Genomic DNA, 22,900 nt, shown 5'->3' with positions numbered 1-22,900 from the left:
TGAGCTCCTCCGCCTGCCCTGCTGGAGCTGGGCCAGCCCTGCTCTGCTGTCCCTGTCGAGATTTCTTCGGCACTGCTCCTCTTGCTACAGTGTGACCCTGCACCCCCTGCCCTGCCAGGACACCCTGCCGTTCCAGCTACCAACCTGGGACTTTCCCCTGTCCTGCACTGAGACCAAACTGCTCTGGGTTTTTGTGAAGCAAAGCCCTCAAGGTTCTTGGTACTGTTATGTTATTAATGCCGTAGTTGATGGTTTTGTTTTACACCCTAGTAAAGAGCTGCTATTCCTACCCCAAATCTTTGCCTGAAAGCCTCCAACTGCAAGTTTATAACGGGAAAAGGGTGGTGGTGGGGTGGTTTACATTCTCCATTCCAAGGGAAACTCCAGCTTTCCCTGGCAGACACCTGTCTTCCCAAACCACGACACATCCATAACATCCTGTGGCAAGGAGCCCCAGAGCTGTCCTAGCCCATCTGGAGCACTCTCCCTCTGCCTTGGGTTATTACCCGTTTATCTGACTGGAAGGACATTAAACACAGGTCACTTGAGGACTCAAGCACAGCCCTTGCAGCCCCAACTCCACCACCCAAGACCAAAGCAGGCAGAGGGCTGCAAAGTTCAGACCATCCCCTTAAAAACTTCAGGGTTATTGTTCCTCCCTCCTCCAGCTTGGCTTTCTCCACATTCCAGCTGTATGGACAGAAAACAAGTGCAGAGCAGCACTTTAAATAGAGATGAGCAGAAGGTCCCAATCTTTCAAAAAGTATGCAGACAGAAAAGTGGTCATACCAGGACACACAGCTAGTGCAGTTATTTGAGATTGATGTGGACAGCAAAAGCCCAGTCAAGTGAGAAAAGTGTGATCAGACAGCACCATAAAATAGGATATGGAGCACAAGAACTGTTAGAAAGCTCTTGAAATAACTGCCCTCATTTCACTAAATTCTGTTTTCCATCTTCCTCCGGGTACAGTTATCAGTTCAGCCTTGAAGAGTGCAAGCAGAGGGTCATACCGACACGTAGAAATTAAAGGTTTAACTTTGACTAGTCTGGACCACAGAAAGGGCCTCAACTCACTCTAAGGAGCCCCAGACCAGCCTAGCTGGTGAGCAGGAAGAGCTGAGCCTGCTCTGCTCACACAACCCCTCCAACGGGAGGGCAGCAAGAGCTTTAACAGTCTGTCCCAGAACACAAAGGCTGGCCAGGACATACACCCAGAACAGGGCTGAAGGACTGTGCTCACTGAGGGATCTGATCCAGCATCATTCCTTCCCCTGCAATCAGCTTCTAGCAGTGCCCCAGCCAAGCAAGCAGGGCTGGCTCGCCTCACTCAAAAACCAAGCTGGAAGGCACAAACTTGATAGTAAGAAAGAAGCACAAATGTCTTTGTTAGCAGGCATTGGCTTGCTGGAATGGTGACTAGACAGAGGAAAGCAAGCATGTTAGTGGAGGGAAAAAAAAGAGTCAGAAACAGGAGTAAACAAGAAGGTTTGTTCTTGTTAAGTTTATTGGCATCATGTTTGTTTCTTTACATAAGAGCTCAGCCTACGTACTAGAATGTAGACCTCTGGAAAACAGGTAGAAGGGCTCCATTTAAGCAAGCTACAAACGCAAGAACAAATACCAGGAAGAAAGGAAGAGAGGAAAGGGACTAGATTGCCAAGTTTTTCCATACCAAACATCCAGATTAGCAGTCAGTAAGAAGAAAGGGAAGATTCATAGTCCAGGTCATTCATCAAGAAACAGCTACCACACCCCAAGTGGGAGAGGAGTTGCTTCCACAGCACAAAGAGCCACAGGGACACCTCAGCTCTGGCTCCTCATGCTTGCTCCAGGATGTCAGGAGTTAATAAGCAGTAGGGGAGGTGAACAAATGAGGTCATTTCATAGCTGTATTTAATTTTAAATCCAATAATCCAGTGTGCATATCAATGCTGTGTTATGCAAATCTGAGAATTTAAATACAAGGAAGCCAGACAGATTTTTCCAGAAGATGAAGCCTTTTTGGCCTCAAAACAAGAAGGCTTACATAGTTCATCTCTACTGTACAGAATACTGCCTCTATCTGGACTCTGTGTTGCTAGCACACCGCAGGTCACAAGTGTCCTCCTCACTTTCTACACAACCTGTGTTTCAGTACTTGAACATGTAATTCAGGAATTTTACACTAATTTGTACATTTTTAATTGGTTGCATATATTAACATGTACTATAAGATTTTTCCTAAAGAAGCATTACATAATACATGGATACTGTAAAAAGATCTGATTAGTTAAAAGTAACAAGCATTAACAGAGATACATACAAAACTCAACCTAGTCAGACTGAGTGCTGAGCTTGCAATGAACTATGGGTAATCAGCCTTTCCAGTTGCAGCCTTCACAGGGGAAAACACCAGACAGTTAAAAATGTATGTAACTTGTTACACAGATTACCTGTAAACAGTTTCTCTCCACCGGACACCTGGAATTAGATTCAGTTCCAAACATACATAAGAGTTTCCATTTTAAACTAATAGAAAGGTCTGTTACCAAGAAGTGTGATGTGGATGGTGTGGGGACATGAGCTCTAAAGTGCAGGACTCAGATGCTCATGAGAGAAGGGTGGATTTTGGCAGCTGGAGATGCAATTTTTTTTTTGTAATTTCATTTTAAACACAGAAGAGGGGCTGTGTGTTTGAAGGCCTAAGTGTGATATTCATTTGTGAAGGACTGTGCTCAACCCCTCCCTCTCCCCTCAGCAGCTGCAGCTCTCCGCAGAAGCCTTCGCTCGGTCAGTCTTGTCTAGTTTGATGGGTTCGGGGAATTCATTGTAAAGTTCCACTTCGGTTTCCTGTGGGAGAGAAGGAGTTAGTGCCACAGCTCTGCAGACAACTCCCAGCATGCAAGGAGCTGGGGAAGGCTGAGGGTGAGCCCACAGCACCGCCACAGGGATGCACACTGGCCCCCTTCCTACCTGTTTAAGTGCATTTCGTGCAATCGTTTGGAAAGCTTGTTCCACATTAATGGCCTCCTTGGCACTGGTTTCAAAATAGGGGATGTTGTTTTTACTGTAGCACCAGGCTTGTGCCCGTTTTGTGGTGACCTAGGTGGACAGACAGCAGCATCACTACCTTCTGCTATGCAAGGAGGGGTTTTAATTTCAGGGCAAAGCCAGAGATCCCTCATATCCAACCCAAGCAGCTCTGACCTCATCAAAGCTGCAGCCCTGAAACAGAACACAGGAGACCACTTCCCACCACCTGACAAACCCAGCCCCAGGGTAAGGAGGACCATGCCCATGGGAAGTGAGACCACAGAGCACTGGCTTGCTCCCATAGGAACTGCTCAGCACATCTGTGGGAGGAGAAGCAGCTCCTCTACTTGCACCTCCCCAGGAAGCTGCTGCAATCCTTCCACCAGTGGGCAGGAGCATGCTGTGCACAGCACTCTGACCTCTCCAGGCACAAGAAGCCCTTCTCAGGTGGCAGACAACATCTGAGTCACTCTCAGGCACCTCCCACTCCCACTTCTCAGGTAACCCTCCTGTGTTTCTATACAAGGTCCCCCACTCCAGCAATTTCCTAAGAGGAGGTTAATAAGTCCCAGTACTCACTTGTCTGTTTTCTAGGTCAATCTTGTTTCCCAGCACAACAAAAGGAAAATTTTCAGGATCCCTTGGACTGGCCTGAATGAGGAATTCGTCCCTCCAGCTGTCTAGGGTTTTGAACGTGTTGGGAGCCGTGACATCAAATACCAGCACACAGCAATCTGCTCCCCTGTAGAAGGCAACTCCCAGAGACTGAAATCGTTCCTGGCCTGCTGTATCCCATATCTGGAGCAAGAGACAGGGCAGATAAGCCAGCTCTACTCTGACACAGTCAGCCTGCAATTAGGGCATTATTCCAAAACTCCCCACCAGGTGTATATATAGCCCCCAGCCAGGCAGACAGCAGCACCTGAAGGCTTGGGGATTTCTACAGGTACTAAGCATCAAGAGCCAGAAACACCTTCTAAAGATAGCTGACCCTTTTCGTGTTCAGCCTCAGCCAGGGACATACCCCTTGTTCTGGGCAAGCAGGACTTGGGTATTAGGGTCAGCAGATGACCTGCCTGCAGTGCTTGGATGCACCGGGATACCAGAGTCCAGACATGCCTCTGATAGCTGCAGCTTTTTCTGCCTTGCAGTCAATTTCACCACGGGGAGATGAAAGCTTCAGATACCAGAGACATAAGCAGGCTGGCAGGTTAACACTACACCCACAGGACTTGGGTGACACGAATGGTTGACCTAGGGAGTCCTTTCCCACCCCTTTCCAGTTGAACTTCAGTGAAGTTAATCTTTCTAACAAGATCTAGTTTACTTGACAGTACCAAATCCATTTTTTTAAACAGGGCCTAGCAACACTGCTGTTAGCTGAACCCAGATTAATCTTTGCATTCCCTTGTTCAGCCCATGGAAAAATTTGTAGAGAAGCCCAGAAGCACTTACATCTAACAGAAGTATAGTGCAAACAAGATTCACACCCAGTACACTAACCCCTACAGCAGTCTGGGCTACATCAGAGCAGATGCCTCCACACAAGTGGGGTGATGGTACCTCTTGCAGCAGGGAGCAGAGTCCCTCCTTACCTGCATTGTCACTAGCCTGTCATCCACCATCACCTCTTTTGTCAGGAAGTCTGCGCCTATCGTAGCCTTGTACTGGTTACTGAATTTCTTATTCACATACTGGTTCATGAGTGATGTCTTTCCCACCCTGCACAAAAACACAAAAAAGAAAGACAAACTTGGTAGGCTGTTTCTACAACGATGTTTGAGTTAATCACCCTGAAGAGAACATTCCAGTGCCATTCCCTGCCCATAACCTCTGGCTTTTCAAGCAGGGTATAAAGCACCCACCTCTGCAAGAAGGGGCTTGCACACCAAGACATGCTGAGGCACTGGCTGAGTAAGAGCATTAGCTATCCAAGGATCCAAAGGATTACATCCTAAGAAACCTAACTTCCCCATCACTGATCTGATCCTTGGTAAGGAACAGGTATCACATCATGACCATGAAGGCAATTTTGGAAGACGAAGTGCTTCAGAGAAACCCAACACAAACAGTAATCTTCACCCTCTGCAGAATGAGGAGGTGGAAAACCAGACAATCTCAGATGGCAACAGCTCACAAACACACATGCTAGGCACCCAGAGGTGAAGATCCTCCCCAGAGAGCAAGCTTAGAGGCCCAAATGCCCTCTGTGTGGCTGAGAAACACTCCCTGAACAACAGCTTGCTGGGCACAACAGTATAAATAAACCTTATGTCATGGGAATCAGGTTACAGCCTGCACAGCAAAATAACCCATGACAACAGAGCAGACTCCTTGCTGAGAGCACAGAGCAAAGCCTTTCACTCCAAGGAGCATGCTCCAGCTAGCCCAGAGAAGCAAAGCAGATGGCTCGGTACAAACTATGTCTCTGACAGAGACAGAATTTTAGGAAGTGACCTAAGAATGCTTACTGGTGGTTTGGGGGTCTATTTTTTTTTTTTTTTAAGTGAAGCACTCATTCCAATAACACATCCTCCTTGCAGAAGGCTATTCCTCTCTGCTACTCCAGTGGTCTGCCCAACACATTTTTCCCATTTAATATTGTGGCAGGACCTTAAGATACTAAACTTCAGGGACATATTCAAGACAGAGGGTGGAGAGGAGTTCTTAGACCTGTGAGGTAACACAGCTACCATAGGCTGTAAAACCTCTCCTCCCAGCACTGCTGAGATCTTACAGTGCATCCAGGCTCCCACTAGTCAAGAGGGCTGCTCTAGCCAGATACAGATGAGCACCTTAATGGTTCTTCCACTTACCCAGAGTCTCCAAGGATGATGACTTTCAGTAACACTTTCTTCCTAGAAGTCATCTTTCACTCTAGAAAGGAAAAACAATCCCATCACAGACCATTAGTATATCATTCCTCCAAGAAAGCAAGCAGCAAATTTGGAGTCTGAGAAACCTGACTCCCAGCAAGGAGCCAACGACAGGCAGGGCCCAGCACTCCTGAAACCAGACTCCAATTCAAGGCTACACTCAGTGCTGACCATGTGTCTGCCACTGCACAGGCTGAGCCATGTCAGACCAGCAGTGGCAATTTAATACCAAAAGGCAGATGAGCCGAGCACTTGTCATTTACTGTACCAAGACCCCTCTGGATCCTTTTCCCAGGCCATTTGGTAGATATACTACCCCAAGCCATCTCCTTTGACTTGAGGAAGTGCAGTAAATAGTACCAGTTCCCGACACAGGCTAATAATTCTTACCCATGCCACACAGTGAGGGGTAAACAGGCAAGTCTCTAATACCACACTCAAGCTTTTTTGCGCTGTTCAGTAGTTTCCCAGCAAAAAAATAAGAAAAAATCCCCCAGCATTTCCTCCATCATGAGCTTAGAGAAGTAGTAGCTTTCTCTAGCAGCTGTGCTTTCTGAAAGAACCAAACCCCAAGAACATGCAGGGGTTGGAGCAGCTGCAACAGCCACACAGGACAGCTGAATTACAAAGCAAACTGCTACCAGACTCCGGGGCTTCTCTGAGGGCACAGGAAGCTGACTACTGCCACCTCAGCTTTTGGTGTAATAAGGTTACAGTGATAAACCCCAACATTCAGCCTACTGATGGTCATCTACTCCACGGCTTGTTCGTTCAGTTGCATCCTGCAGCTGAAAAACTTCATAGGCAGGAGGCTCTAAAGTGGCCACTAATGGTCCATCCAACTAGCAAGAGAGCTGAACTTCAGAGTTCCACATTTATTTGCTTCCAGTTCTCCTTCAGATCAGTGAGGCAGCTACAAGTTCACCAGCTACAGCAAGCCTAAATACACTTCTGGATACACTTGAGCACAGTGAGAGCAAGTACAAGGTCTTGCCAGTGACTGAGCACACCCATCCTGCCATAAGGCCCTTCTCCACACCTCTGGGGAGGGGATGGGCCAGCCATTCTTCTGTTCCAGATCAGATCACAGACCCTGTTTTGGCAGTGACCTGCTCTACAGCACAAGGACTTCTTGGCTTTCCTGAAGGAGCCCTGCAGGTTCAGTCCAGCAAGAGGAGCCACAAGATGCCCATAGTCAAGTGCTACTTGACTTCAAAGATCCTTGACAACAGGCCTTAGCCCTTATATATGGGGCTTGGTACCCTAAAATCCCCATCCTGCTATGTCACATTCATTACAGCACACAACCCATACTCTTCAGAAGCTGTTCCTGATTTCTACAGCTAAAAAGGCCTTTGCTACTATAACAGGGATTTATGTCTTCCAAGCAGCTTGATCCTGTGTGCTTCCTAGGATACACAACAGCCTAATGTGCTAAATAACTACACCCATTTCACCCCACTACTACAGGAGGCCTCAAGATGTAAAAGCCTCTCACTAGATGCAGTCCAGCTGCAAAAGATCTTAATAATCTCAAGCTTTGAGGGTTAGAAGACATGAAGTGCTTTAGACATTGCTGCCAGTAAATGTTGCAGGAGCTGAAGGAGCACCCTCATGCACCTACAGCTACACCTTTTGGACTGCACCCACCTCGCAGTCACAGGGCTGCTTAGGTTGGGAAAGGCCTCTAGGATCATCCAGTGGGTCCAACCATTAAGCCAGCACTGCCAAGCCACCACTAACTCATGTCCCTCAGTGCCACAACTACATGGCTTTTAAACACCTCCAGGGGTGGTGATTCCATCACTGCACTGGGCAGCCCATTCCACTGCTTGACAGTGCTTTTAGTGAAGAAATTTTCTTTAATATCCAATCTAAACCTCCCTGGCATAACTTGGGGCTGTTTCCTCTTCTTGTCACTTGGGAGAAGAGACCGACCTCCACCTGGCTGTATCTTCCTTTCAGGTGTTGCAGAGCCATAAGGTCCCCCTGAGCCTCTTCTCCAGGCTAAACACCCCCAGCTACTCCCAAGGAGACTTGTGCTCCAGCCCCTTCCCCAGCTCCACTGCCCTTCCCTGGACACACTCCAGCACCTCAATGTCTTTTGTGTAGTGAGGGGCCCAAAACTGAACCCAGGATCTGAGCTGTGGCCTCAACAGTGCCCAGTACAGGGGACAGTCACTGCCCTGCTCCTGCTGGCCACACTATTGCTGATACAGCCAGGATGCCACTGGCCTTCTTGGCCACCCAGGGACACCTGGGCTCATGTTCAGCTGCTGTCAACCAACATCCCCAGATCTTTTCCTGGCAGGCAGCTTTCCAGCCACTCTGCCCCCAGCCTGGAGATGCAGGGTTGTGACCCAAAGGCAGGGTCTACCTTTACCTTGTTGAACCTCACACCACTGGCCTTGGCCCATTGATCCAGCCTGTCCAGATCCCCCTGCAGGCCCTTCCTACCCTCCAGCAGATCAACACTTCCACCTAAATTGGAGTCATCTGCAAATTTACTGAGGGTGCCCTTGATCCCCTCACACAAAGCATTGATAAAGACATTACACGAGACTGGGCCAAGTACTGAATCCCAGGGGAACAGCACTGGTGACCAGCTGCCAGCTGGATGTAACTCCATTCCCCACCACTCTCTGGGCCCAGTCATCCAGGTAGTTCTTTACCAGAAAACAGTGCACTTGTCTAAGCCATGAGCAGCCAGCTCCTCCAAGAGAATGGTGTGGGAAACAGTGTCAAAGGCTGTACTAAAATCCAGATAGACCACATCCACAATCTTTCACTGATACACTAAGGAGTGTAATTTGTCACAGGAGACAAGGTTAGTCAAGCAGGACCTGTCTTTCCTAAACCCATGCTCACTGGGCCTGATCCCCAGTTGTCCTGTACATGTTGCGTGATGGCATTTGAGATATCTGCTCCATAACCTTCTCTGGCACCAAGGTCAGACTACCAGGCCTTCTGCAGATCCTCCTTCTTACCCTTCTTGTAGGTGGACATTTCATTTGCCAACTTCCAGCCCACTGGGACCTCCCAAGGGAGCCATGACTGCTGGGTTGAAAGGGGATCAGGAAGCACTTCCACCAGTTCCCCCTCAGTGTGCACCCACACAGCCGCAGAGTCTTGAGCGTGTGTTGAAGTCACGCAGCAGGGCTTTTCCTCATCCTTTATCACTGTCTCTCCCCACATCTAATAAAGGATGGGGATTCCCTGTAGCTCTCCTTTTGTTGCTAAGGTATAAAAACACTTTATTGTCTTTTACAGCACTAGCCAAATTAAGTTCTAGTTGGGCTTTGGCCCTTCTGGGTTTTATTTCCTGCATAATTTCATGAGATCCTTGAGATACATCTAAACAGGACTTGGTGCTAAGGACATAACAGCCAGGGGCTGTGGAATGAGCAGCCGTGAGAGGTCACCCACAGGGCCCATGACACACTTTGATTGGTGTTAGCACATGCCAGAGAGCATGTGGAGGACAGTTTCTCCAGCTGTCAACACCTCTCTTTTCCAGTGGACTGCATTGTTCACTGATTCAACTGACAGCCCAGCTATGCTCACCAAGATAGAGCCAGCTGAAAGTTGTCAACAACACCAACATTCAGCTCTGTTCGTGCTCTTGCCAAGATCCACCATATCCATGGGGAGAACAGACCACAGGAGCTCCTTCAAGTCTGCATCTCCTGTGTTCGCAAAGCACATAACCAGTGACACTTTTGTCAGCCAAGCCAGAGACTTGTACAGCACAAGCAGCCCAGATGGAGCAAGAAGCAAGTGAATAGAGCTTTAAAACAGCTAAAAGACATCTGTGTACACTGAACTGTCATGAAAAACATCTGCATAGGTTCAGGTCCAGTGCAAGTCACCTGATTTCCTCAGGACAGAGGAAAACAACCACCCAGAAGTGGCTGTGCCAGAATCCAGCATGCTTCTGGGAACTGCTTGTATTTTCCTCAGAGTGTTTCAAATATCACTTGCTGCTGCAGCTCACTGCCTCCTGGTATTTGAAGCAGCTTTGGACAAGCTGGCATTATTTCTCATGCTTAGGGAGGGATTTGCAGAGCCCTAAATTGCAACACTAAATCACACTGGATGCTTATCTCCCAAGTTCAACATAGCCTGAAGTCCCACTATGAGGGAAGGGAAAAACTGCTCTGTCAAGATTCATCACCTTAGAAGTAACTCAGCTGAGCAGTCACCTGCAGACACAGGAAGTCAGGCTGAGTCAGAGCTGACACTGACTCCTTGTCATAGCTGAAAGGCTATCCAGCCGAGTGAAGGGCTGTCACTTGCTCCATCAACACCAGGCAGGTGAGACACTCAGCTTCCATCCCAGGTGATGCAACGGATGTGAGCCATAGCACGGGAGAAGCTGCCACAGCTTCATATTTGGTATGGGCTGTGAGACAGTGAGGAACTCCTGCCCTGCCAGGGACTAGCAGTGGACACTGCCCTGTCTCACACCCTTGTTCCACCAGGCTTGACTGATGCTGCCTTGAAGCTCAGCCAGCTGATGGGCCAAGCCCTCTTTAATATCACTGCAGGCATAAACAGACCAACACTTCAGAGTTATTCCTTGCCCAGTACAAGGAAACATTTTCAGGTCCCGCAGAAAATGGTTGAGTTGAGATAGGCTGGAGTGCCACTGACTCAGCACTAAGACTGTTTTGCACTATATAATGCAGCGTGTCTTGCCTTATGGCATTTGACACGATTACTCAGAGCAGTGCCCTGTTGAGGCACACGCCCTTCAGAGGGCAGTGAGAGCCCACATGGGGCTTGTGTCCAATCCCAGGAGCACTTATGAATAAACACTTCCTTTTTCAGAGGCATCACTAAGAAAAACTTGTTAGTTAAGGTTTGATCCAAGACTCAGCTCTGTTTTACACTGCATGAAATCCTTCTGATTCTGCGAGGTCATCTGCAGGACTGCTCAGAACACCGTCTATAGCAGCACACCCAGCCAGCCCTGCTCAGGAGCCACCAGACACTCCACATCAGGCAAGAGACCAATCAGCTCCACTCCTCCCCCTGGCTTAAATGATGCCAAAGAAATGACACAGCTGTCTCTAATACAGGAGAAGAGATCTTCCACTCCATTTTTAATGCCTATTCTCTAAGCAAACAAGCCATTAATGATATGCTGACCCTCAGGAAACTAAGCTGGTACAGCACATTCTCCCACAATACTGTTATTGCTACCTTTACCACTGACCTGCAGGAGTAGCAAGGAGAAATCCCTAACACCTAACCTGCAAGTGTCACTGGCTTAGCTGATCTTTCAAGGAAGAGTCAAAACCCATCCTATGAAGCTTCATAGCGCTACAGCTCAGATGCAAGAGCAAATAAAGCCTATGCCAAGTCTAATTAGGTTTCCCTTCTTGCTTCAGAGTACATTACAACTGTCCTTTCCCTTGCCATATTAAGACAGCTGCTTTTACTCAAAGGAGAAATGGAGGGTTACAAATTCCTTAGAGACATTCACATGTCAAGTCACAATGTAGGCACTTTAACATTTACTGGGTTGATATAAGGAAGGAACAGTAGTAGTTTGCACTGATGGCTCACCAGACCTCAGATTAGCTATGCTTTAACAGGAGCAGGCCTTGCAAAAGGAGTATTCTAAGTTGCACACGGACAGTTTTGCCATGAAAGCATGCAGCCACAGGGGAATCTCACCTTAGGAAGACAAGGCTCCCTAAGCAGCAGCATAGCCATACACTTTGGAAGCTGCTGAGCAGTCTTTTCTGTTTCAGCTTTGCTATTGAACAGTTGGAGTCACAATCCTAACATGTCTGTAGAGGCTGGAATGTTTGACCAGAGTTCCCTGTTACTACAGCTATCAGTCTGCCACTTGCACCTTCTGCTAGAAACCAGCTTGGTGCTGAAGTGAGGATGTTGGACAGTGCATCTTCCCTTGTCCTCCGCCAGGAATATTTAACACCATACCAAGGAATGAAGTGGTAGGGCAGCAGGCATTGAGCAGAGCTAGACTCAAAGAGTTATGGATACCTAGTTTTGCTCCCTGTCCCAGCAGGCAGCACAGGAGTAAGCAGGTATCCCACAAAAAGGTGTATTTGAACCTGAAGCACTGCAGCTCTGTATTAAGTGCTGTGGCTTGTGGAGTCCTTTCAGCCACTACTCAATGTAATACCCAGGGTCTGGCCTTAGCAAGACAGACCCTAGCTACCCTTCCTGCCTGAGGGGATACTTCCAATGTGCTCTGTACACAGTGGTTTGGTCAGTTCTGTCTCCCCCTCAATGACCTTGGCCTTGTGGTCCCTTCCCCCTCGGTGTGTCTCCATTGGCTTCAGGTCAATGCCCTTACCTGCCCTTGGCCCCAGACCCTCCACTTAAGGGGAGATGAGCTGGGGTTCTCTCTCTCACCTCTCGCCCTCTCCTCCCACCCCGACTCAGGGTGGGGGCAGGAAAATAAAATGAACTCTGTGCTTAACAAAAGAGACTCATCTGGTCTGTTTCCCTCCCGGTGCCTGTAACCACCCTGGACACCATGAACACTGTTGCCACACGACACAACAGTGGCTGATGAGCTTCCACTTTCCACTATACCACAGGACCTTGAGCAAAAACATCCACCATGAACAAGCTGATGTGGACAGATCAGGTCTCCATCAGAGGCTACTACATACAGCAGCATGCTCACCACAGTGACCCACAAGTTACCCTTGTGGTCTGAAAGAATCTTCTGTCTTGAAACGCAGGAAAAGTGTCCCAAAATACAGCTAACTGCACTTTTGACACAGAAACAGCACCTCTACTCACTGTTCTCTTGCATGGACGTCTCTGTACTACAGAGAGCTATTTTTATTCCCTCTTCCCTCCCCGAGTTCAGCATTTCTTCAAGGAAACTGAAGCTAGAAATATGATTCAGGACTAGCTCAGCCAGACTGAACCAGTTCCCTCTCAAAAGTAGCAAGTTCCCTAGCATGTTTGGCATCTCAAGGGCTTATGTCTGCTTAGATTTTCAGCCACTGAAATGATATGGTCACTGAATGTTTGTCCTGTTTTTAGAGGACCAACCACACCAAACAGCCTGGCAGATACCACCTGCCAGATGGTCACATTGTACCTTACCATACTTTAGCTAAACCTTTGAGTAGATACATGAATTTGCTCAAATTTTTCAGCTACTCTGAAAAAGCAAGGCCTCATCCTAAGGAAAGGCATAGCCTGTTATTGCCATTTGTTAACCAGAGTCACAGTTCCTGGTTGCAGACTGTCTGAGCAGTCCAGATACCCTTTGTATTGATGCCTCAAACTCCAGCTGCAGCAGAGCCCCAGATGGAGCTGAACAAGCTTTACCAGTTACAACTCAACAACAGATTGGTTCCCACTAGCCCCTCAGACAGACATTGCTAACAAGATGTCAACCAATACAAAGCTACAAGTAACTGCCTGAACAGTTCAACACAAATCTGAGACCAAGGGATACCAACATTTAACATGCCACTTGCATTCTCTCAAGAGTGACACAATAGCCCCCAAGGAGGACAGAAGTCCTGTCTTTTCAGCTGGGCAAAAGCACAGCAGTAGCCACAAGACAATCAGCAGGAGCTATTAATTTCATATCAACATGGCTTAAGAGATGCTAAGTTGCCTTCAAGGAATAAACTAGAAATACGCCTGCCTTTGATGTTTTTGACTGCTACAGAGCCTTCATACCAAACCTGGGTGCTCTATGGGTGGAACATGTATCCAGCATCCTCACACTGAGGACCACTACAGAAGTGTAGGAAGTTATAAGGCAGGTTGAGTCTTGCACTGACAAAGGCTGCACAAGCAGGACAGTACTCTTCCACTCCCATGACAGGACTATCAGGAGCTCAGCTTCCCGAGCTCACTGGAAAGACCATCAAGAAAAGCCTCACATTTAGTGGGGACACATGCTGTGTCTAAAGAGGAAATCAGGAACATCTTGTCATTCGGGCTGACAACTTGCAAGAACTGCTCCTGTAAACAGGTTGTTTTTGACAGCAACGGGCTCCTAGGGTCCATAGAATCTGAGGTGCCTTCAGGCCTCACAGATGCACCACGGAGAAGCAGTCAGTTCAAGTACAGCCCACACCAAAAGCAGCTGGCAAGATATTCCTGTGACAGCTTCACTGGAAGGGTACACTATCTGCTGTTCTATCAGGAGCATCTCAAAACTGATTTCCACCTCCTTCTTCCCAACACATTTACGTTGCTGCTCTAAGCAATATATTCCCTCCTGCTGGTACCCAGCCAAAAGCTCAAGCACAGCTCCTCATTCCCTCAAGAGGAGCAGCTCAGCTGCCTGCTGCTTACTGCTCCACCAAGAGCAGGCTTCTGTCCAGTTGGTACCTTTCCCAGACAGCCCTGTGAGACAGAAATTACCTCTGCTCATGGAGCTGGAAGTCTCAGCTACAACTTAATTTTTGATACCTTGTGCAAAACATTATATTGCAAGCTGTCAGGTGTATGTCCAGTATATCTCATCCCCATCTGAGAGTCCTATGCCAAAAGCTTCACCTTCTTGAAGAACAGCCTAGAGCTTTAGATGCCTGCTAGCACACTGACATGGCTCAAATCAAAACTGAATCTTGGAACATGGTTCAGTATCTCAGAGGAATTAGCTTTTTAGACTACAGCTGTCTGCAGTAAGTTTTCACCTCCTTTTGAGGGTGGAGTTGCAGCCTCCAGTGCTGGAGCAGCTGCTCTCGAACTGGGTGAAGCTTAGGAACCAGCAGCAGCAGCTCAGCCACATGACTTCAAGTTCTGGTCATTGTCTGCTTCAATCCGGGCGCCAAACTGGTGTTAAAAGGCAACTGACATGGTCTGAAGTAGCTCCCAGAGGAGCTGACACCAGCCTTACACAAATATTCTGCTGCGTCCTGTTCATGGGTAACATGCTCTTAAGATAGTTCAGTGCTAAAGGAAGAGAATGATGGGCAAACACACAGCTTGGAGAAACAGGCAGAAAACTCAGCTGGGAAATAGAAGCTTTGGAACAGTTTTGAGCATAATAGATTCTCGGTGTGATCAAGGAAGCTCCAGAGCCTGTACTGGGTAAGACATTCCTGTCAGTGCTAGTAAGGTTTTTGGTTGCCTCAGACATCCCCTCAGTCCTCAGGTGAAGGCCCTATCACACATCCCTGATGTGGGAAAGGACTCAGAGCTCAGTGACAAGAGCCATGCCAGAGTCCAGACAACACAGGGAAGGCAGAAGCAATGCCACTGGTAGGAGCCATGCCTGCAATGAAATCACAGGACTTGCACATGAGAAGGGGTCTGCCCTGCCTGAGGTCTCAGCTCAGCTGTGGCTCCCTTAGGGCTGAGATTTGGAGAGCACTGCATTCCTGAGGGGCACTGATGCATATGATCAGTTAGGCTCATAGCCCAAGTTCTAAAAGCCAAGCTCTTCAGTCCAAGCCTCACTGGTTCACAGGCCTGTTATACCTCTTGGCATTTCTGCCTCACTGATTCACAGGCCTGTCACACCTCCTGGCAGATGAGAGTTGTTCTATGCTGCACAAAGTTTAAATACTAGCTGTAGAACTCAACAAGTTTTTTGCTGTAAAGCTGCCATAATGAATTACTCTACCCTACAAAGTCCAAACTACTTAGGAGTAGACCCCACTCTTAACGCCAAAAACTGATCTCTGATTTCTATTGTTTTAGATATCATAACAGCCACCTTCTTGTGACGAGGCATCATGTTGATCTGACTACATGGTTTGCAAGTGGGAGTAAAACAACCATGAAAATGTATTTGCTTACAGTACCACAGCAGATGTTTCTCCATGTTCAATCAGACCAACAGTGTGCTTAGGAGCAGTGTGAAAGGTCTGGAGGACATTTCTTGCTGTCTACTTTGCCCAGACTGCTGCTAAGCCTAACATCACAGGAGCACATGTAGGCTCTTCCAGGTGATAAACACACTAAGCCAAATTAATGGGAGGAAGGGAGTGAAGAAAATGCCACCAGGGACGCAGCCAGCTAAGCTGGGCAGCCAGCCTGGGGAATCACTTTGCTCCTTGACAACCTGAGGATGATTCCCATCATCTCCACAGTGGGTAGCAGGTATGAGAGACTACAGCTGTGGCAGGAGAGGAGTCCAGGAAGCTCCTTTTGAAGTTAACGCTACACGCTAATAAAGATCAGGATTCCCAGAAAGAAAGCCAGGGCTGCTGAAGTAGAAGTCTTCAGCTTATAGGAAGACATCCTTACAAGAAAGCCAAATGCAGTAGCTTCACTGAAAGTTGGATGTTTCTAGTCATGAAGTTTTAGTCCACTGATTCCTCCAGCAGCTAAATGGCGCTTACACCAAATATCCTCTCAGGACTGGGCAGACATACCCTAACAGACTGATAGCAAGTGTCTCAAGATTTTCTGCTACCCTTCTCTTGGAGGCTGAAATCATGTCAAGAATGGAATGTCACTCAAGAATCAGTATTGCTGTGCCCCTACCTTCCAGGAAGGAGTTCCCCTGTTAAATCCTACAGGATTTCAGGTAGCTCCCAGCAGATTTCCACCAACGATGAAGCTGTTACAAGAACAGGCATGCTTGCTTTAACACCCCTCCCCCTTTATCAGAACAAGCTTAACTTCCCCTATTCTGCCCTGGGGGAGACAATCTCAGGATGTGGGAGGAGAGTTGAGCACATAGCTGGCTGCTGGGAGACACTAGGCAACAAGCCACGTGTCTTGACTAAGGGCCTTGCCTACGCAAAGCACTGCAGCTACACCAGCACAGTTTCCATGAGGCCTCTACCACGACGGCCTCCTTGGTGGACAGCTTTCCCATCAGTAAAATAAATCTTGAACTAAATGGAACACAGATATGGTGCTCATACAGCCCAGTTTATACAGTGGTGTCTGTCAGCCTTTTGGCACATGCCCACCCAGCTAGTGGAGCCACCCAACAGTTTTAGTAACCCTGACATGAATATCAAGAGCCTGGCACAGCTCTCACACCAGGCCATACCCTGAGTCACAATTCACTTTTTGCTTTCTGTAAAACAAACACAGTGCCAGAGGCAGCTGGGCCTTAATCTATGTGTCCAGAAGATAAGGCTGCCCAATTCAAAACATTCTAAGTTAGCCAGGCCACTGACAAACAGTTGAGTTGTTAGCTATTTACCAGATGTGATAATATTTTTTAAGTGCTCAGATTCATTTCTAGTTTTGATTACAGTTTAAGTTTTCACACATTCCTGTCATGCTTTCAGTTTCAGAAACACAAATAGATAGCTTTTGCAGTGGTAAGCAAAATACAGATCTTAGACCTTGTCAGTGGTAAACAAGCCTTGTTTATCCACTCCTGGCTGCCAGAGTTCCTAGAGGCTGGACAGGAAACAAGAGACTAAAAGGAGACTTTGACCAAGCCAAATGACAGCCCTGAGGAGGTCTGCCAGAGGCTGCAACTTACACCTGATACTCAGATCAGAGAGTGAATATTGTGCCTCCTACAGCATAAGAAGCTTGACAGAGGAGAAAAGACAAGTAATGATAGGAGAGCCTATTAGCAGAACAGCAGATGTACAGAAGCACCAGATCAACACTAATGACAAAAGCATTACTCCTCCTTCCAGGAGGTCCTGTTGTCAGTGATGAGTCTTCCAGAGAGGAAGCTTTCTGTAGGGACAGGTTGTAATGTAAGAACTACACCTTGATCTGCAAGCAGAACTCTTGATCCTACACACACTCAATACCTCTTACTATGCAAATGTGGTTTGCAGAGCAGGAAGGACAAGTATTTCAGTACCAGGATGGGAGTGCAACAGGTAGCTTGCCATGACAGCTGAGTCAGTGACTAACAAGGAATCTGTACTGTGGATGATACTCAGTTTCACACTCTACTTCCTACCCTCATACCTCTTGCATAGATCCTGCACCAATACTTTACCACTTCACCTATTCTCTTGATGAAGCTCCACAAAGGTCCAATAAACACCTTACTTGCATGGTGAGGTTAAGAGACCTCTGTGGGCAACTGGCATCTTGTTAGGCTGAGGGAAAGGGTCAGGCCTAGGTATGTCTCAGCTAAAACCTCACTGCTCATGCTCAAGACAATGTCACCACCGTGCCAGTTTGGACTCCAGATATCATTATCCATGTCTGGGAGCTGAGTGACTCAGCCTACTTGAGGGAGATAAGCACCAGACAGGTTACTTTGAAGATGATTCTGCATCCAGCTGGAAAGAGTTCAAGGGCTCAGCACAGACTTGTTAGATAAACTGGTAGCCTTAGTAACCAAGGTCCAGGTCCTCCAGGCAGGTCAGCTCTGAAGGCAGCTCCAGTTGCTGGCCTCCACTTCACTAGTCCACCTTCTCTCTCAAGTGGCCAAAGTTACAGTATATAGGACAGACTCAAGAAAAATATAGGGTTTTTAAACTGACATTAAGATTTAGTATATCTCATTTAACAATTTCTGCTTGAAACTCATCCAAGTACAGTTAGACACAATTAGTCACCTTAAATTGTCATTTTAAGTGGTTATGCATAGAAAACGCAAATCATTCACTATATCAAGTGCCTTTAAATCATACAGACAGAAATCAGTGCCACAGGTTTACACTTCAATCCTATCTCAAAGGCAGTGCACTCCATCCTGAAGCTTCACTGCTCTATGAAGACAGCCATGGCCTCAATACCAGGTTTCCTGGAAAAAGAAGTCAAGGCTGTTTGAGATAAGCTGCAAATCAACACACTTCAGTGGCCTTGATGAGCTTTCTTCCCTTCCCAGGGTCACTGACCACGAGGTAGCAACAGCAGTGTTGACAAAGCTTCCCCCACAGACAGAGTGCTGGTTGCTGGCATCGGAGGAGAGGAGGAGCAGCCTCGCAGGAGCAGTGCTGACAGCAATGATGACATCACCAGGGCAGATCTCTGCCAGCACAAAATGCAGCAGCACGCTGGGATTGGGAACTGCATCCCTACCAACAGAGAGCAAAAGCAACAAGCACACCAGGAGCCAGAGGAGAACCAAGTGACACAGGGGTATCCCTTCATCACCTGCTATTTCTGAGCAGCACACGTGCAGCTCCTGACCTTGGACGCTCATTTGTAAGCTTTACTCAAGGTGCATTTAAAAAGAAATGGGACCTTCAATCAAATCCCTCACTGTAGAAATAAGCAATGGTATATTGGAAATAAGAAATGGTATATTAACAATTGTCATTCAATTAATTATCCATACCTAATTCAGTTTTGAGATGCACAGCTCGTGTTTGGATTGATGCTGCAGACACTGACATTTTTATCCTCACAATCTCTGGTCACAGCTATTTCTGAAGGCAGACTGTTACACAGCAACTACAAAAGATCATTTTAAGAAGCTGCAGAGGGAAGCCAACTCAACCCTAACTCATCAGGCAATTAAACTGCAATTATCAAGACAAAGCTGTGCAAGAATGAAGCATGTGAAGGATGCAAGATTGCTGTCAGACAAGCAGCACATGTTAGTGCCCAACCAACTTCAGCATTTAGGTAAGGTTTTAGCTGGACTCCCTTCTGTGGAAGCAACAATCTTTAAATTACTCTATAGCTCTGCAAGAGAATCTTAGGTCCATCAGACCCTAGTAACAGACTTGAGAGCAGGTCAGGTCACAGCCAAGGAGAAGCCCAGAAGACATAAGAAAACACTGGACATGTGCAAGGTGAGGGCTCTGTACTTGCTTCACAAAGTAACTGAAGTAAATTGAACCTAACAATCACTGTGTTCTAAAGGCAGGGACATGAAACAAAAAGTTTCACCTGTGAGCCCACATCATCCACCAGTTTCAGAGGATGCAAACATCCAAGTGCCCTATTTCATAGTCCTTACTCTCAAGATACATACCTGCAAACCCCCTCTCACAACACAGCATTTAAAAACACACCCTAATCAAGCACAGGCAATTTTGTTTACAGCCAAGTGTTAAGTTCTGCATAAAGCAGTCTCATTTTAACACAGAAGTCAGAGCACAATCCCATACATGTTAGAGACAGAGCTATTTACAGTTTTGCATAGATGGTTTGATGGTAACTGTCACGTTTCCTCAAGGACAAGCTTTGCCAAAGATTTGCTCCAACAGGTAATTCTCAAAATCTTCCAATACAAGTATCTTAAAACATAAGCTTTAAGAAGGTAGTGCAGAAAATAAATCTGGTAACCCTCCTGCTCACAAGCCTTCATTTTGATTAGCAAACTAAGCAAAATCATATCTTCCCCAGGTCACTCCAGAGCAGAGTTTGTATATTTTACACTTTCATTTAAGGATTTATCAATATTGTAACATCTGTGCTCCTCAAAGAGTTTGATTCCCTGGCTTCAGCAGGAGGGCCAGGATGCCTGTACTTCAGACTCTGCAACACAGTTATTTAAACTCTTGTCACCCTGAAGGTACAACTCGGGGTGTCCTGCTCCCCACCTCTTCATTATCGTGACAGGATCACAACAACAGCATGACACTTTTTCCCTATATCCAGCCAAAAACTACTTTGACAAAGCTCTTCACCCAAAGGGTGTCTGGGCACTGGAACAGGCTCCCCAGAGAAGTGCCCTCAGCCCCAAGCCTGCCAGAGCTCAAGAGCACTTAAACACTCCTAGGCACATGTGGGGGGGTCCTGTACAGGGCCAGGAATTGAACTTCTATGATCCTTTTGTGTCCCTTCCATCTTGGAATACTCTGTGATGCCATGCTGAGCTATTATCAGTGTATTTCAGTTTGAGGGCAGAGACCACTGCATGACACCACAGGGAAAAAGAATATTTAATACAGCTACTCCCCTCAATCTTATCAGTTTTACTTCACACTACAGGTTGGGAGAGCAAGAAATGGCTATCAGATTTCAAAAGCCTTTCTTATTTAAGGGCCATCTAGGATACTAACATAATAGCACAGAGTAAAGAAAAAAACAAAAAAAGAGAGAGAAAAAAAAGAAAAGGCAGCGCTTGAAAGTTAACAGTATTAGAGCCGCTTTAATTCTGAGGGCTAAAGCCAGGCAGTCATGGTGGGTCCACTCATGGAGGGCAAGTCATGTGTTCAGTCAGCTGTTGGGAGTCACAAGGGAGAGGGGGAAAGACAAGTATACTTGTTCTTCCTGGGTAAGTACAGCAACGAAGCCTCGATTATTTAACAAGGAATATTCAAATTACTCCACCCACTTTAACCTCAAATTCAGCTCCTGAGAGAGCAGGGTGCACAGACTCTAACAGCCTGGTTCTTCTGGAACCACAGCCAGGCTACAGCTACTATTCACATGCCACTGGTACCACCATAGCCTTCAAGTCACAGACAGCCAAACACTGTGCCATAACTACTTATGTACCATTCCCCTAAAAAGAGAATTCTCCACTTCCCCAGATGCAATTCCCACACAGACACACAATCTGCTGGGCACAGGCCAGAGCTGGCCAGCCAGTGACAAGTACTGAGAGCTTTAAAGGTTCCATGCTGGCAAGTGTCAAACAAAGAACACCTTGCTTAGAGTTGGGGGATCTTCATTCTATCACGTGTTCTCAGTTTACATATAAAAACCTCATACACACAGATCATACCAGCTCAGCAAACATTAGTAGCTTTCCAAGAGATAATATTAAAACTTCCAGCTTTGAGAACAAAAGGCCTAGAATTACCAGGTGAGACATACTCATTTTGATGCTGAGGTTACCTACCCTACTTCAAATTAAGACAGCCTTTTTACTACTAAAATAATCCCTCTATTTATAGGGAGTGCAATTGTCTTAACTACAACCCATCAGGCATTTCCATATTTATTAGTCCCTCTCTATATATGGAAACTAATAATGCATCTATCACTTAATTTACCTTATTATACACTCACAGACAAAAGCACTTCTGACATCCACCCTAATAGCTCTCAGAACTGACCCAGGCTTTACACACACCGACTTTCGCAATAACTGCCAGTCTCCTCGGCCGCCTCTTTGGTCAGATTAATTGCTCCCGGGGTTACCGGTTCACGTAAAAAGCGATCCCCACCGACCCCCGGAGCAGCGTTTCACCGTCCCAACCCAACGCCCCCCTCAGAGCCCCGGCCCTTGTTCGGCCATCAGCCGCCCCGAAGGCCTCTTCAGGCTTCGCGAGGAGCTACAGCAGCTCCGCACGCCGCAGACAATGCGCTCCCTCCCCGGGAGGCATTACTCGGGCCTCGACGAGCCTCTCAGCAGAGGAGGCTCCACAAAGGCCTGGCAAAACGCGCATCCTGGGAAAGGTCCTCGGGGAGGAGCCCTTCCTGGGGAGACCCCCCTGTACTGTCCCGAGGGCAGCGCCGGGCCCGGATCCAGGGAGCTCGGCGCCAGCAGCGCGGCCGCCTGGGCCCGCCTCGGGGCGGACAAACGAGCCGGACCCCGGCGCAAAGCCGGCCAGGAGCACCGAGACAGCGCCGCCTGCGCCGTCTCCGCCACCTTCCCACCGCGGGCCCCCAGCGCCGGGGAGGGGGCCACGAGCGGCTCCCTGCCCGGGACGAGGCCGCCCCCCTATCCCCGTCAACAGCTACCGAGACCTGCGGTGCCGCCGGGCTTACCTGGTGCTGCCGCTGCGGCCCAACCCCGATCGCTACAACCCCCGCCCGCCTCGTCGGCTTTAATGGGCCCCGCCACCTCCCGCGCCCGCTTCCGCCTCCCCGACAACTTCCGCTCACGGGGCCCTGACGTCACTGCGCCGGCCCCACGTGACCGCTCGCCATGTTGAGGCCGGGGACGGGCGCTGTGCCGGCCGCCGGTGCAGGGCGGGCCCCGGTACCGTGATCGTCAGACGTTAAATGGTGGTGGTACCACCGGAGCCCGCACGGAGGGGAGGACAGGGACCTGCCTCCTCCGCGGGCTTCCATCGCAGCGGCGGAGTGAACACCGCGCCCTGAGCTGAGGAGAAAAGGGCCAAAGAGACCTTCGTGCTTTCAGAAATAAAGGATGGGGACCCACAGGGACAAATCTGTTCTTTGGTGTGTTCTAAAGTGTATTGAAGGACTAGCACGGAGTCCTCTACAGTTAAATTCGTATATGAAAAAAACCACCTTAG

The 22,900-nt window shown here is 47.9% G+C and overlaps 1 protein-coding gene across 1 annotated transcript; it reads right to left on the bottom strand.

The window, feature by feature from the left end:
- Positions 1 to 1,489: 1,489 nt before the first annotated feature.
- On the bottom strand, positions 1,490 to 22,498 carry RAB7A (RAB7A, member RAS oncogene family). The gene is made up of 6 exons (XM_066326682.1): positions 22,407 to 22,498; positions 5,832 to 5,892; positions 4,611 to 4,737; positions 3,595 to 3,813; positions 2,956 to 3,084; positions 1,490 to 2,832 (listed from the first exon to the last, which is right to left on the bottom strand). The coding sequence occupies exons 2-6, from the start codon at positions 5,882 to 5,884 to the stop codon at positions 2,737 to 2,739; spliced, it is 624 nt and encodes a 207-aa protein (XP_066182779.1). The 5' UTR covers positions 5,885 to 5,892; positions 22,407 to 22,498; the 3' UTR covers positions 1,490 to 2,736.
- Between the last annotated feature and the right edge of the window lie 402 nt (positions 22,499 to 22,900).

Source organism: Sylvia atricapilla, chromosome 11 (assembly GCF_009819655.1).
Source record: "Sylvia atricapilla isolate bSylAtr1 chromosome 11, bSylAtr1.pri, whole genome shotgun sequence".
Taxonomy (NCBI): domain Eukaryota; kingdom Metazoa; phylum Chordata; class Aves; order Passeriformes; family Sylviidae; genus Sylvia; species Sylvia atricapilla.
This window is presented reverse-complemented; position numbering and strand designations above follow the sequence as displayed.